General features: G+C 43.9%; 1 protein-coding gene across 1 annotated transcript; it reads left to right on the top strand.

Moving 5' to 3' along the window:
- Positions 1 to 2,043: 2,043 nt before the first annotated feature.
- On the top strand, positions 2,044 to 16,502 carry WHAMM (WASP homolog associated with actin, golgi membranes and microtubules). The gene is made up of 10 exons (XM_086756993.1): positions 2,044 to 2,608; positions 5,911 to 6,084; positions 7,443 to 7,593; positions 8,074 to 8,243; positions 8,918 to 9,083; positions 10,055 to 10,242; positions 11,729 to 11,815; positions 11,900 to 11,995; positions 12,375 to 12,849; positions 15,193 to 16,502. Exons 1-10 carry the CDS (start codon positions 2,069 to 2,071, stop codon positions 15,477 to 15,479), a joined length of 2,334 nt encoding a protein of 777 aa, XP_086613119.1. The 5' UTR covers positions 2,044 to 2,068; the 3' UTR covers positions 15,480 to 16,502.
- The last annotated feature ends 202 nt before the right edge of the window (positions 16,503 to 16,704 follow it).

Below are 16,704 nucleotides of genomic sequence, written 5' to 3'. Positions count from 1 at the left end.
TTCCTAGGACTGCAGTTGGAAGACGTATTGCCGTAACCCTAGACTGCCTCTCTGCTCAGACAGGGACATGCCAGCAGTGAGCAATGGAACAAATATAGATGTGCCCCAGCTGCCCTTCAGCAGCGTGCTACTTGAGTGTCACCAGGACGAATGCCGTACACCGAGAAAAGGCTCAGAAGGTTGATTCCTGGGTCTGAAGTACTTGGAACAATTATAGAGAGCCCTCGCTAATGCCAGAGCACCCTCCCACTCTCTGAACCTAGCAGAGTGCAGTCATTGACTCTAGGTGCGATTCCCAAGGCTGTGGTGCTAGGCAGTGTCGTGTGTGGGATACACAGAACGTGCGTCCTGCATAAACTCAAATGGCTGGACGCATGCTTACAGCATTGCTGCACAATTGAATTGAAGTATCTGTTCTGTTATTTGCAAATGTTTAATGGCAAAGTCCTTCTCGCTGTTAAATTAGCAGAAGCTTTACTATGGGATTGAGTTGGAATCAAGATCAGATTCCAGAAAAAAAAAAAATCAGAATTTAGAAAAAAATCAGAAATCATAGTGTTGCATACACTTATTATACATATATATACATCCCCACCCTGTGTGTGTACGCAGGAAAGCTAATTATAGGGAAGTGGCCAACGGCCCAGCACGGGAGGGTTTTCACAGGAACATATCCCTTCAGTCTGCACACAGTAGTGGTTAAAAAACCAGGCTGTATATTACCAGTGATTATTGTGATTACTGTAGCACTTGAGCTTTATATATCTGCTCAAACCCGCTGTCATCCAGCATACATAATCTTCTGCTTGTGAACATGCGACTGAGCCAGCCCTGCTGTCAAGAGATTTCTAAGCACATTTGAGAACATTATACATGTCTTGAGCTCAGGGGACAGCGCAAGGGGAAACCTCTGTTGGATCTTAACACAGCTCTGCTTTTTCCTCCTTTTCCAGTTAAACTTGGTGTCATTTCCTCACATTGCTGGCAGTGCAACTGTTTGCTGTTTTAGTAAGGAATTGTAAGTTAATTACCTGTGTAGTCATGATCGCATTACTGCTGACAGTGCCTCTATCATCTGTGAGATCAGAGCAGAAACGTGTTCACATAAATGATGGAGCCTTTGCTGAAATGTTAACATTGACGCTGTCAGACAGATTTTATTATTTTTTTCAAACAAGAACTTATTTTTGCCATAATACTCTTAAGCTACGCTATCTTGCAGGCCATAATTTGTTGAAAACTTAGTAGTGCCAGCCCTGCTTCCAAAGACTAGAATATAACATTCTGTTTGCCATGAGTTAAATTCGGCCTTGCACACGAGGCCTGAGTAAGAGATGTGCTGTATCAAAACCCCTTTGCTACCGGCTCCCCTCAGAGGCGGTATTTAGGTAGCATAATAAGTATGATGACTTTAGGACCCAGTTTGATTTAAGGATTTAACCATTTGACTGCAAGATGCTTTGTGGCCACAGCCTTTTGGGCCTGCAACATGGCATGCCGCACCCGCCACCCCGGGGTCGAGCGCTGACGCAGTGTAGCGTGCGTCTCCATTTTGAAGCGCAGGGAGGGAGCGTGGGGTTTTGGCTAGGAACAACTTGTGAAATTTCGCTGGCCCCATGGGAATGACGGCTGGAGAGCCGCTCGCGCGCAGCAGCTTTCCCTCAGCCAGCGCCCACGCGCGCCATGGCTCAAACCCACGGGGCGCAGGAAAATGGCGGAGGCTGCCCTGAGGTGATGCCCGTGCTCTTCCCGCCCTGCCCGCCGCTTTTCACAGAAATAACCGCTTATTTCACAAAAATAACTTTTTTTCTTGGCACACTCAAGGCCTTTATGCCTGCGTCACACTAAGCCCCGCCCCCCAGCCTTTTAATATCATTATTTATTTCCGTGCCAGCCGTCCGAGGGCCGTCCCCGCCTTGGCCCCGCCCCTGGGCGACGCCCGCCAATGGGCCCGCGAGCTGCCTGTGACGCGGCGGGAGGGGCCCGCCCCTCTGCCGGGTGCGCGCGGCGCCTTTAAGGCCGGTGGGTTTCTGTTTCGCTCCGCGGGCGCTGCGCGGCCGCCGCCATCATGGAGCCGCAGCCCGACAGCCTGGAGGGGTGGGTGGCCGTGCGCGACACCGCCTTCGCCGAGCCCCAGCCGCCGCCGCGGCTCCGATTCCTCGTGGGCTGGAACGGCGTGGAGGGCGCGTTCGCCGTGACCTGCCACGGCCGGGCGGAGGCGGCGGCGCAGGCCCCGCAGAGCTGGGCCGGCCTCTTCTCGGCGCCGGCCCTGCGCGGCGTCCACCGGCAGCTGGCGGCCATCTGCCCGCGCCTGGAGCCGGCCTTCCCCGCCCTGCCGCCCGCGCTGCCCGGCGCTGCCGCCGGCGGGCTCTGGGCCGTGCTGTTCCCCGGCGGCCCGGCGCCGGGCGAGGCCGAGGTGCAGGAGCTGTGCCGGGAGCTGGAGCGCTACCTGGGCTGGGCCCTGGAGCTCTGCGGCGGCCGTGTGGTGCTGGACGCCCTCTTCGCCGCCGACCGCCGCCGCGACGACGAGTACTTCGAGAGCCTCCACGAGCTCCACAGGAGGGCCCTGCGCGGCCACCTGGCCCGGGCCAAGGAGGCCCTGCGGCGGGTACGGGCCCCGGGGCCGGGCGTGGGGGGGGCGGAGAGGGCCGGTGGCCTGGCCCAGCCCCGCCGAGCGGGCCTCCGGGCGCCTCTGGCCTGGGCCCCGCTCGCCTGAGGGAGCGCAGCGGCCCGAGTCCGTCCCTGAGGGGTGCGGGGTGGGGGTGCTGCAGGGCCTCTCCCTGCAGGCAGGAACGGGGTCCCCTCGATGTCCGACTGCCTGCAGCCCAGCTCGCAGGTGCACCTGTCTGAGCCTCTGCGTTAGCACCTCTTGCTCACCTGGGAGCTGGCGTGCGTGAGGCTGGCAGCCTCTGCAGCAAGAGCTTCAGTCACTCAGCTCAGACTCACATTTGGGTAATGTGAGCGAGGGTGACCAACTCACTAATGTGATCTTCTCCATAATATTGTCCAGTGTTCCAATTAGTGCTTACACAAACACTTTTTTGTTTGGAAACTGCTAAGTTGACTTCCTCAAGTACTGGGTGCCGTTGGCCTTTGTAAGCACCACTTTATTAAGTGGGGAATAAGGCACCTCAGGGTGGACAGGCAGTGTAAGATATTGGGGTGCGTACTTAAGCTGCAAGCGCTCCTACAAAAACATGCTGCTAAAAATATCCAGCAGTGTTGTGCAATGGGTGGAATGGTAACCAAAAGGGAGACTACAGTCATGCTCTAATTTTCAGACCTCCCTATGAAGGTCTCAGACTGCCTCTTTGCAGAGATGCCTGTAACTGGGGCATTTTCAGTCAAGTTTTTTATGAAAACCAAACTTAACCATGGACTTATGCCAAGTAGGTGTTTTGTAATCAGATAAATTGTGTTGGTTTTTTTTTTTTTTTTAAGTGCCAAATTCTGGCCTAATGATTTTATGAACTAGTGATGATGTTAGCCATTTCTCTCTTTAGTGCTGTAAGTTTCTTCTTGCTGTGGACATGTACCTGATTTTTATTTTTTTTGCCTTGTAGTAAGCATGACTCTAAAGGATGGTGTCTAGTAACGTGGTTGCAATTAGGACATTGGTATGTTAAAACAAGGCTTACAGGTACTTTAAGATCACCAGTGTGTTGCCGCTATACTCTTCTTGCGGTATTTGCAGTCTATTTCTTGACAAAGTTGAAAGGTGTTTTATTAAAATCATGATGGCTTGGGGCCTCAGACAGTTGGCTTTAGCCTTCTGTTTCCTGTTTCAGTATTTAACAGCTGTTACAACATTACTGTTTCAGAAAGACACTGTTTTTAACAAAACAACTTCAGTTTATGTGAAGTTCGTGTACAGTGCTGCGTGCAGAGGCTAGCGTTTCCAAAGCTGTTAACGGTTTATGGCCCAGTTAGAAATACGCTCTAGCCACCATGCTCTTTTCAGGCAGCACGAGTGTGTAGAGCCGTGTGGCGCTTTGGTGGTGGAGTATAACTTGGTGCCAGTTACTCTGCTATTTCCAGCCATAATTTAGGTATGGCTAAACATGCTATAGAGTGGTGTTGTATTTGCAGGCCTAACAGGGACATAAATTCATTATATTGTGTTCTAGACCAAGTTATGCAAGATACAAGAAATAAACCCTGCCTCTTCTGGCACTAAACTACACTCAAGCATCAGAGCATCCTTCTTCCCTTTTTACATCCATGTCTTTCTCAAATACTTCATCCTCCGGGCCAGGAAGTTAATTTTGAAGAATGCAGAAGATACTGGTACAAGATGGAGTAGTATTGTGTAAACACTTCTTTTATTTGTGTGTGTGCATGTTCAAAGACAAAGGAAAAAACCCAAGAGTAATACTGTTACAACAGCCAGTTGGGCTAGTGGCAAACCAGAATTCTATGAAAAGAGTATTGGATTGTGTAAAAGCAAGGATTTTGCTTTAAAACATACAAAATGTCACCCCTCCCAAAAAAACCAAACCCAAATAACGAATAATTTTCTCATGAGTTGACTTCAAAATTTCACTAATGCTTGCCCTCTACTCACTATAAACATGCTCCAGGAGCAGCATGACCCTCACTACTCGTTTTGAGCATGGGAACCAGAAAGTGAACTATTGTGTTTCTATTTGCTTCAATAGTGAGGAGAAAGCAGACAGTCAAGTTGCTGCAGGTGAGCCTTAGGACTGTGTCTGAGCTACACAAGCTGCTGAGGAAGCCTAAGGGGCCACAGGACTTCTGAGTTTATCAGAAATGTTGCAGTTCAGATCCTCTTGTTCACCTGTCCTGCCTGTTCCAGGCCTGGAGGGAGGATGAGTAGGAAATGCCCTTGAGTTGACTTCACAGATTTTGCCTGGGGAAATACCTCCACAGCTGGGAACTTTGCTCCTGCTGTCTTACCCAGACTACTGGCAGGAGTAAAGGCGATGGTTTAATTCCAGTACTTCTCAGTGGCAACATGATCAAGCTTATGTTTCTTATGCTTTTTCTCATCATTGTAGCACTGAACTCTTCCCTTCTTACAGAGCTGTTGAGCAAACGCTGTCCTTGAAGGAAGGTCTCTGTTTCTCAGTGGAACTTAGCTCGGTTCTCTCAGCTCACTCACTCTGCCCTGGCACATAGAGCGCACGATGGTCTCTGCTAGCTGCTGTCAAAGAAAAATCTGTGAAGCCTTGGTTGGTGCCAGTAAACAAGTGCAATTCAGGGGAAGTTTCTAGCTTTGTATTTTGTCATAGCAGCAAAAAAAGACCTTAAATAAGGACTAGTGTGTCAGAAAGGTTCCATGGAAGAATTACAAGTTATGAAGTGTAATATCACTAGAACTGAGATTAGAATGAGCTATTATAAATTATACAAAAGTTAAAGGAATTTAACTGCAGGGTGTATCAGGAGTAGAAATCTGTTTCTGAATTCTTATTTTTAAATGGCAATCTGATTTTTCTCTGCCCAAAGTCAGAAATTATGAATCCAGAAACTCATTTCATGTTAGCAGGCATTTAGTAATTGTGGAAGCAATGCAAGAGCTAGTTTGAGAATACCTTGCTTGTCCTTCCAGTACACAGACTTCCCCAGCTTTCCACTTATGTTTATAAAAAGCAGTGACAAAGTCATCTGCACACAGCTTTTAGAATTCCTCTGGTGGCGGCACTGGGCATGGTTCTCCTTGCAGTCTCCCAATGCAATATACAGCAAATAGTGCCTTTAGCAGTGTGGCATTAACAATATTTCCAGCTAGAGATGGCTGCTGAGTGCCTCGCGTTCACCTCCTGTGTATTGGGGAGTCTTGCCTGTTCATGGAATGACAAAGGACAGGTCCTTTCCACCAAGGCTCATCAGCAGTCAGCACTCACGAATGCAAAGGAGCCACGTCTGATTTACCTTTTATCCCTCTAGGTTCTTCAGCAGCATAAAAATGCTGACACAATGGTGGCTTTGATGAAGGTTTATGAAGAAGAAGACGAAGCTTATCAGGATTTGGTCACCATGGCAACACAATTCTACCAGTATTTACTGCAGCCCTTCAGAGATATGCGAGAGCTGGCGACGCTGTACAAACTGGAAATCCTGGTACGTCTGCCTTTACAAGGTGAAAGGCCAAGTTATATAGTAGGGCATCAGCTGCTCTTGGAGCAGTTTAGACTCAAATCCATAACATTCCCTACTACTGTCTTTACTTAGTTTTTTTTTTCCTCCTGCCAAACTACCAAACATGACTGAGAAATTCAGAGTTAGTGCAGAACCATTCCCAGTCTTGTAGTCCATGGTATTGGCTTGAATAGAACTGCAGCTGCCTTCCCACCAGTGTCCCACTTCCCTCTGTTTTGAGGGATTAAATGGAAGAATTCCCAAGCTCCACCTCTCTGTGGTTTACTTTCCGGTAGGCTGAATTTACAGAGATCTAAGCAGCCTTTGTTGTGCCACCTTCAGTGGGATTAGTTTGTGACATTGAGAGTGCCATTCCTCAGCGATGCTGGTGCACCAGATTAGCTCAATTGAGGAGGTAGAAGAGAAGGCAGAGGAGACCTTTACCACACAAAGCAGTTTTCTATTGCTGCTACAACCTGCTGGAAGTACAGATTAAAACATGTCAGTTCTCACTTCATTCATTTAATTTTATGTGCATTTTAAACTGGAAGCATGTACTGAAAGTTATGATGCCCCTGGAAAAGACTGCTGTTTTGATTTTTCCTTAAATAGTCTGTTAAAATTCAAGTGAGCTGTTCTTGAAAAGAGCAGAACAGTTTTAAGTTTAGACTAACGTTCTTGGATACTGAAGGTGAAGACCTGTGGAGATAAAATATCCAGTGTGCTTTACTGAAAATTAAAGTGTTATTTGGAATGGATGAAACAGAATGTTTGTTTCTGTATTAAAAAAAGCCTCAAAAGGATATTTATATTGATTTGAAATCTAATTCTTTAAAAAAAATTGAACACCAGGCTCGTATCCGTGTACATTTTGTGTACTTGAAAATACTCTCTTAGGTTTCTTTTCTGTATCCCTGTTCCCGTGTGGAAGAACTGCCAAGCTGGAGAACCTGACAGTGCGATGTCTTGTCAACACGCGGGGAAAAATAGAAGAGAACATTGCACGTAGAAGAGTGGTTTTGAGTTACTTTTAGTAACAACTAAAACCACTTGTGTTGGATGTGATTTTTAAGATAATAGTTTAAAAATATTTTAAGAAATAAATCAATCCAAAGCTAAGTGTGAAGTCATGACTGGGGAACAACGTTCTGAGTTAGCGCAGAGAGTGAGGAGCAGGGCAATACATGGGCATGAGTAGTGATTCACTTTGTGAGGAGAAGGTCACGTTTGCCAGCATGCTCTGCCTTGCTTGAAATGTCTCTAAGTATAGCATAATGCGGGCTGCTATACCCAAGGATCCTGGGAGCCAGTTGGTCACTGTGAATTTTGTCTCCCTGCAGAAGTCTTTGCAGTATGATAATTTGGGGCCTAAAAGAGTAGCAGCTTTGCAGAAAGATGCTGAGGAATGGACTAAGCGAGCTGAGAACGCTGTGTGCTCCATTCAGGATATCACCGTGAACTACTTCAAGGAAACTGTAAAGGCTCTGGCAGGTATCAGAATGATTTACTCAAAAGGTTGTGTAAATACTTGACTGAGAGGACCGAGAGCTCTTCTTATCACCTTTCCTGGTCTCTCTCTGCAGACCCTGAGGTTAGGATGAGTGTCCAGCTTAAGAAAGAAACATTTTATTCTCCCAAGATTTATATCTTTTAACCAATTTGGTGTACAGCTTGCATTTGGCTTGCACGCAAACATTATCAAGGCTTGAGATTTATGGATGCAAACGTCTGAACAAAAACCATGCACATTTTTAATGCTTGATATGCAAGCCTCAAAGGTTTCAGCATGTTAACTGAGTAGGTTGCTGTATAACTGTTAAGGCATGTTTCCATGGTACAATGAGGTATTTTGCTTACATATATAAAATAATAAATTCAACCTTTTAGTCTCATAATTTTTAAAGAAGCTTCAAACAAGGGCTATTAGTATACTGCATTTCTCGTCTCTTATTGCAATGTTTTGATCTGCAGCAATGCACAAGCAAATGGAACAAGATCAGGAAAGATTTGGTAAAACTGCCTGGGCATCAGCTTTGCCACGACTAGAAAACCTGAAATGTATGTTAGCTAAAGAAACCCTTCAGCACCTGAGGGCAAGAGAGTTGTGCCTGAAACAGAAGAGAGCTGGCATTCGGAAAAACGTAAGACCTTGCAAAGCCTCCTTTTCTGTTCTGGAAAACCTCCCAAAGTGGCCACGGGAGTAGGTTTTCAAAGTCTATGAAACAGCTTAGGTTTTCAACATGGTTTTAAGTTGTGGAAAAATGCACGTCTCCAGTTTTTAAAAATTGCTCTTGCATGTATGAGGACACTTAGCAAAGGTTAAGATACACGCTTTTACAAGTGTCGTGTTGGCATTTGTGATATTAACCTTTAAAATTGTTTGGTTTAGAGAGATAAAGACCAGATACTATTTTCAGAGGACACTGCAAAATAACGATACTAATTTAATTTTAATCTTCTGATCTTCTTGATTTGATGCCATCTAACTGCTGCTAGGAATACCTGATATTTATTATCCAAGAACAGTGTACTGCACCATATATAATTGTTTTCAGGAGCAGTATTATTTGTGCAGATTACAATGAAATCTTTCCTAGTAGACTGAAGGAAAATTACACTTTAGGTTAGTAAGGCTCTCTGCTCCTCTGAGTTTCTGCTCCAGGACATTTCTAATGTTCTATTGTTTCCATACCAAAGCACCTGAGAAGCTGCCAGTTAGGCCAGGCTCTGTTACAGGTATTTCTGCATCTGTGCATGTTTCATGTGTGCATATTTTGTTATTAATGCTTTTTATTTTCCGTTTGGGGCTATACAGTTGGAGAACTTCAGTGAACAAGAAGAGAACCTAACTGTAGTGGAGGAGCTGGAAATACAGTATTATGAAACACAGCTGGAATTATATAATGTACAGCTTGAAGTATTGAAACATGAAGAGATGCTGCTTATTGTACAGTTGGACACTTTAAGGAGACAGATTAAAGGTAAGAATAAACAAATACTTAAGTACATAACCAAAACACTGGAGTGATATAGCCTGCTCTCTTTTCACTTAAAAAAATACTAAAAAAAAGATGATTACCACTGCTCAGGTTTCGGTAGTAGAAAGCATCATTGGAAAACATTGATGCTGTGGCACCGTCTGATATTTTGTCTTCTCACTAATTAGACACTAATTTGAAAACACAAGTTTAAAAAAAAAAAAATCATGCTGGTAGCTCATCTTGACAGCAGCTGTGTTATGTGCATGCGCTGGTTTAGCATATGGAATAACTTTCATTGAAAATACTTAAGTGCTCTCGTAGTTGCAGGATCTATGCATAGAAACTCTGAATATCATGACCTGCTGAAATGGGTCCTGAAATTCATCACAAATCTGTTGTAATTTAACATGTCGAAATTGCAAAATGCATCCCAAAATGGCAAAAAGAGGTGATTGTAGCTAGATAGTACTTGAGTACTGCTATATTCCAGTTTAAGTGTCTCTTCGTAACATATTTATGACCAAATTAGCCACCAGTCTTGTTCATTCTTATTTGTGCTTATGAACTCTCTATTGCTGTGTACACTGTGAAGTAAACATTGCTCCTGCTCATTGCATAGTTAAAACCTGGTAAACAGTGAAACTAGTCACCCAGTGTTGATCAGAACAGTCTTCAGTTTTCCAGGAAAACTCCAGTCAGTGAAGGTAGGAGTTAAAGCACAGAGAGGCATTTGAAAGAGGAAGCTAACAACAAATGCTAACAGCATAAATTTGATCCTGCAAAGCACCCTTGTGAGTAACATGACATGTTTGTGTAAGACTTTGAAGGACCAAGCTCGGCTCTGGAGCATTACGCTTTCTAACAACTAACTCACTGCTTTCAATGGTTTTTAAAATGTCATTAGTTCTTTAAATGTTTAAACAACTGTGGCAATTTTTGGGTTTTTAAAAAAATGCCAAATGCCTTTTTAGAGAAACAGGATGAAGTTGTTTACTATGATACATGTGAAAATCCTGAGGAGCTCAAGGTCATTGAACAGACAATGGGACAACATTACGCTAACTTGTCAGAAATGACGATGCTGAGGCAGAAGACTAAGCAGTTGGAGACAAAGCGTGGGACTGTCTGTGCGAGGAGAGCCTACCTCAGGAACAAAAAAGTAAATGCAGTCCTGGAGATGTGCATTTTCTTTAGCTTATGTCTTGACTCACAAGGGATGGACAGGAAACAACTAGGGAAGCTTTGGGTGGAGCGTACAATATATATGTGACTCAGTGCCAAGGCCTCTTAACGAAAAGAGGGGCAGTGGATTTTAAGCCTGCTTTACACTCCACTATGTGATGCAAGTGCATCTCTAGTTCATTAGGAGAGTACAAACTTACATAGGTGACCCAGGAGGTGTTCCCCTATCAGCTAATCCTTACCAGAGCCCTGCTGTGGCCAGCTGGAGCTTTGCCCTGGCAGCCTTTTACAAAGCAGCTGCAGTACAGGAGGAAACCTGGCCTGCAATGAAGGAAGCTGCAGTGACAGAACAACCCACAGGGTGATACTTTACCTTTGAATGGGAGGGAAGGGAAAATGTAACTGCTGCAATTCTCTCTCCAGCCTCTCAGTTCTGTGCGAAGGGCAGTTTTTTTCCTTTGTTTCCCATTCAGAGCAGAACACTAGGAAGACACAAGTGAAATCACAGTTGACTCTCATGAACCTTCCCAGTGAGCTGAGCTTACTTTATACCTGCACAGTCCTGCTGGGGCAGAGACCAGAGTTTAACCTCCAGTCTGTCTGGCCTTTTACCCCTCCCTTGCCTGGATGAAATGGGAATGACATTGGAAATGTTTTGTGAGCCATCATTGTCTCTTGCTTGCAACTGCTTCCTCGTCAGACACTTCCTTTGCTTCTGTTTTCATTCACTTAATTGCTGTCTGTCGGTTATGTAACACTAAAGCCAAATGCCAGATGATTTGCACATGCTTACCCAGCCATGTGGAAAAATCCCCTCTGTACAGTGACAAATAACGACTCACAGAGAAAATATTGAAGCTTGCGGCTTCTCTGCAGCACTTTGTTAGTAACAGAAGGTACCCCTGTAAGGCATTTGTTGTGCTTCCCATACCTTTGCTTCCCTGGCTTTTGCTTTTGTGCTTGGGAGCTATGGCAAATAAGGGACAGGGGGAAAGCAGCCTTGTGTTTTCTATAATGCCCTGGTAACTTCCCTCTTGCCTTCCTTCTCATGTCTTTGCACCCCTTCCCTCCAGCTGGTACCTGGGTGACATTTCTTCAGAGCTTGCTGCTGCTGCTTTTTTTTGTTGTTGTTGTTTTTTCCCTTCTCTTTTTTTTTTTTTAACGTAAATGTATGACAGAGGGATAGATTCAGATCTGCGTGTGTTCCCTCTGCAGCATGAATAACAGTATCACTAATTAGGAGAACAAAAGAGTCCGTTGGCTTTAGCCACGAAGGAGTCCCACAGACTTCACCTTCAGGGTCTCACATCTGCCACTAATTGAGCTTAGCCATCCTTCCTGGCACAGCTAAGTACTCGGTCTTGGTCGCTGTTCAGTGCCTTGTGCAGAGGAGTTAATGGCACAGATGGTGCGCAGTAAATGTGAACTAACCAAGGGTTCCATGAATTTTGCTGTTCTACCAGGACCAATGTGAAGCAAGCCATCGGCAGAGACTGCAACAGGCAGAAGAGAGCAAAAAACACTTCCAGCAGCATCACAGCATTCAGATAGTGAGTACTGAATAGTACCTTTGGAAAATCTGGCAGCTGCTTGTTTTCACGCACTAATGCTCAGCTACTTGTGTTTTAATGCAGAAAAGAGACAAGCAAAAAGAGGAAGAGAAAAAGAAAAAAGCTTGGATAAGCCAGGAACGTCAGAAAACACTGGAGAGGCTGAAAACATTCAGGGAGGCAAGTACTGTGAACTATAGTAGTCCTAAATGGTGTCAAAAGACAGCGCCAGAAGGTAGCCGTAGCTCACGTGTGAGCACAGTCCAAATCAGAGACAACCTAAGGACAGCCTAAAATAGGGTTGTGTGTAATGAGTCAAGGGGATAAATCCACTAAGGATACAGTTTTGAGGTGCAGAACCTGTTGCAAAGAATACAACTGAGGAAATGGCTTTGAAAGAAATAACTTGATATTAATTTAAATCTGTTCAGGGTTGAATTTTCTACTTGAATGGGTGAGTGGGACAGGTCTGTACTCTGTGGCTTTTTGTTTATTTGGGATTGGTGTTTTGACCAGTCCAATGGAGATGTAACCTCCTGCCTTATGATTTGTTTTTCAGAAGTGTCCAGCTCATGTTGTTCTGAAAACATCTCGTCCCCAGCCTCTCAGTCCCAAGTTGCCACAAAGCGTCACTCAGCAGGCTGCAGTACTGTCCCCTCCACCTTCGTCGAGAGTGAGGGCAGCTCCAGAGCAGCCGAAGAGCATACTGCTAGTAGAAGCCAAAGAATCAAAAGCTTCATGTCAGAATACCCCAGCAGATATACCTGTCCAGATTTTTGTTACTGCTGGTGACTCAGAGCCACAAAAGCACAGTGAGGAACTGATGGTCTCTCCATCCTCCCCACCACCACCACCTCCTCCACCCCCTCCTCCTTTACCCCCTCCTCCCCCGCCTCCCCCCTTACCTCTCCAGTTCAAGACACCAGCAGCAATAGAGGATAAGCCACTTCCCCTTACCTCTGATGGCCCCACAGAAAGCCCTGCACTGCACAAACAGGATGACTCATCCAGGAGGACTATAAATAATTACATAGGTAAGAAGACTCACATCAACTGGTGTTCTTTTTTTTCATTTCCTGTATTTTTCTGTTCTCCCTCCCTCCGGTTCTGGACAGGAATAGTGTGCAATTTTGTAATAGATAGGAAGGTGTCAGAAGAAATTGCAAGAGGAGGAGGTTTATTCATGTTGTTTGGTGAGAAGCAACCTTTATTACCAGGTTTGTTCTTGCCACAATTTTGCAACTTTTGAACTGTGTGGCTGTTTGAGGATTAATCACTGGTCCAGTCAGAAGACCACTGTGGGTCAATTTGTGGTTATACTTAGGCTACACTTTAGTGTTTATGATTTATGTACTACAGAGCTAACGGTTGGGCTGCTTGGCTTTCTAAGGTATGCACAGCCTGCATTCACTTACAGTTTGCTTCGTTTCTAATAAAGGTTTCTTAAGAGAATTCATGCAGAATTCAACCAGACTTTGAAAGGCAGATGGAAGCTTTGGCATACTAACATTCCTAGGGCAAAAATTCTGCTCTGTTACACCTCCGCTTTGTTAGCAAGATCATGCAGGTGTAATTGAAGGCTGAACTCTGCAATTGAAACAGTAGTTTGAATGAGAATAGAGCTCAGCAGCCTCCCAAGGCTGCACTGGTTACATCCTGCTAACACACTTATTTTTGTCTCTAAAGCAAGCGGCTATTTTGACTATGTCAGGGAGATTGATCTAAGTTGGAAGGCAGCAATTTTTTATTGTCGTTTTTCACAGTGGAGCTTATGCTAGAATGAAGCATGCCTTTAAATGTGGTACACTCCTTTTCCTTTTCAGACTATTCACAATACATCTAAGCAACCTTTGTATCCTCTAAGTTAAGAGGCAAACCACAGGCAGAAATACCAAGAAAAGTTCAGCATTTTCAGTTCTTCTGAGATGTAGGGAAGCAGCTGAAGGGCTGAGGTGCAGTCAAGTTAGCATGACAAACTGATGTGCATCCAGTGGATCCGTGTGCAGACTTCAGTCTGGGAGGGCTGTGGGATAACTCCACCATAGATACTTTTAAGCAGCTTTGATTAGCAACAGCAGTTGTATGCTGGAGTAGTCTGAGTGCTACTGGAACAGCCTTGCTAGTAGCTAATATCTTCTACCTTTCACAGCCTAACATTGGTTGTTTATACCTATTTCATGGAGAAAACCAGCATGTTAATTGCTGTAATAGTCATCGATAAAATACTGCAACAGGAACTTAGCAAAACAGCTTCGTAAATGGGTTGGTTTTAGTTTCACATGGACTATTCATGTCTTTGCACGTGAAAAGCCAAGAGGTGTTCATATTCTGGTGCTGAAAATATGGTCTTATTGTATGGGGAACTTATTTTATAATTTGTTACTCTGACTAGTCTTTTACCAGGCAGCCCATTTGATTAATACACTTAAGACTTTTTTACTTGAAGGCTTTGTAAGACAACTTATTGGATCTTTGCTTGATCTTTTTCTGGCATCTCAGTCTCTGAAGGTACCACGGGATTTAGCCGAATGTTACATTTCAGCTGCTCGATGTTAATCACATAACCTTCTGTGCACTGCGCATGGTGAAAATACTTCTGGCTGTGAGGCACAGATGGTCTGAACCTATGGCTGGAGGAGTCGACTGCTGTCCAGGGACGCTGCCTCCCTGTCCAACAGTCTGAAGCTAGCAACAGAGAATCCAGCAGAAAGGAGTAAAACACAAATTACAGTGTGTATCAAGAGAACTGGTGGAAGCTCTCTCAGTATGGTGTCCTTTATGGTCTGAAGTTCAGAAACATACGCCTGAGATTTAAATCATGTCATAAAATGGGAATTATTTTTTAAGTCCATACAGAAAAGAGCTGCCTGCTTAGGGCCTGATCTGGCTCCCACTGACTTCAGTGGTGCAGTTTCAAGCGCTTCTACTCAGATCCTTTCATTTTTCTCTTGGCTGAACAAAAATGCAATTGGCAGTCTCAGCAGGCATCTGAGCAAGCTAGAAGGAATGGTAGATTGTTTATAATACAGCATACAAAAGGTTTTTTTGGTCCAGTGAAATTTTTTTTTGAAGTTGTAATAAAAAAGAAGCATCCTACTTTCTGCATAATTTCTTCCTTGGAGCACAACCTTGTATAACGTCGAAGAGGTGTTGGATTCTCAATTTGAGATATAAAATCTTTTAACTGCTTTTTAAAAGCAGTTCCAGAGCTGGTGTTGCAGAAGCTTGAAAGAGCCTGTGCCAGAACAGACCATTCTTCTTCCTGTCTCTAGCAAAGATGAAAGGAAGAACCCTGAACACTTGGGTGTAGGGTTTTGTACCTCTAAGTGCGGTTGTCTTGTCCTTTCTTCTGGTAACAATAGATTTATCTCTTGCAGGTTCCATGGATGAGGTTCTGGCTTCTCTAAAACGCAGTGAAGTTCATCTTCGCAAAGTGGAACAGCCAAATCCATATGCCTCTGTAAAAGACAACATCCTCTCTGCCATAAGGCAAGGAGTTAAACTAAGAAAAGTGAATCGAGATACTGAGAAAGATGTCAGTGAAAAACCCACTAATGAGCTAGAGAGAAGCATTAAGGCAGTCATCCAGAGAATTAAGAAAGTGTCTGCCGATTCTGAAGAAGAGGAAAACACTGATCAGAATAATGGAGAATGGGACAGCTAACCAATACAGAGTAACGGACGTACTGACTGGAACAGGGTGTGTGTCTTATTTTGCATGTTGTAGAAGACTGCCTCTTTCAAAATGAAAGAACAGCGTGATTTTATGTGTTCTTCTCACAGTCCAGAATGTCTTGTAAAGTAAAAGAATCCTGTTAATTTTCTACAGCTGCTGCAAATAATTATTTTTGCATGAGAACTCATAATCCAAAATATCCTTGCATTAATAGGTATTTCTGGCTCAACCGTGTAGAATTTTCACCGCATTTGAAACCAGCCAAAATTCTGGATTGAAACATACGTTGTTTAGATTGTTACTACACAGCAGGTAATGTTATCAAAACACAGTTTAAGGAGTGCAAAATAACTGAAAAATCTATTTTGTCAGATAAAAGTAGAACCAATTCCATGGTGATAGAGGCAGACCAGAAAACCTAGCATAATCTGGAACCTCTCATTCCTGCCTTCATTGTCCAGAAATTTAACTTTTTTTTTTGTCTAATACAGCTCACTCTAAACTGACTACTCCATTTACCATTAAGGTGTAAAGTGTGCACTTATGAATAAGCTTGGTAATGCTGATTGGAAAAATTACTATCAAGTTTGAAATAAACACTACTGTAGTTATTACTGAAAATTTTACTTTTTAGCTAGAAGTTTAAATGTAGAGGATTTTTAGATGCTGAATGTTTTTCATACATCTACATTTACAATGAACTGTTGGCATGAAAGGAAGAGCCAAAATATTGTCTATGGTATTTTCTGGGCTCTAGCCCTGTAATACAAAGCTGCATTTCTCCACCGAGAACATCAATAGGTGTTTATAGCTACTGTCATGAATTTAAATTACCCAGTAGCCTTATAAATGGCAGACACTTGGATTGTGCCTGAAACCTGGCTATTTAAAAATTCAACTACATTCAATTCAGAGACTGTTTCTATTTTGGGTAAATAATGACAAAAATGATTCAAAGTTCGTTTTGGAATTTATACTGGCCCTTAATAAAAGTATATCCTCACAGAAGAAGCGGTTTCAGAGTGCTGTCATTTTAGGATGCTGCTGTGAAGTAAGCATTGCTTGCACCATGGTACTCTGGTTTTTGATAGCAAGCAGCAGCCATACAGCAACTGTGCTGTCTCATGGACCATGTATGTAAATGCCTTTATTATCTCAAACATTTATGAATTGTAATTTGATCATAGAATTGCAAGTATGATGCTTGAATTCC

This window comes from Chlamydotis macqueenii, chromosome 12, assembly GCF_036417535.1.
Source record: "Chlamydotis macqueenii isolate bChlMac1 chromosome 12, bChlMac1.mat, whole genome shotgun sequence".
In the NCBI taxonomy this organism is placed as follows: domain Eukaryota; kingdom Metazoa; phylum Chordata; class Aves; order Otidiformes; family Otididae; genus Chlamydotis; species Chlamydotis macqueenii.
Note: the sequence above shows the minus strand (reverse complement) of the source record. Positions and strands in the feature narration are given on the sequence as shown.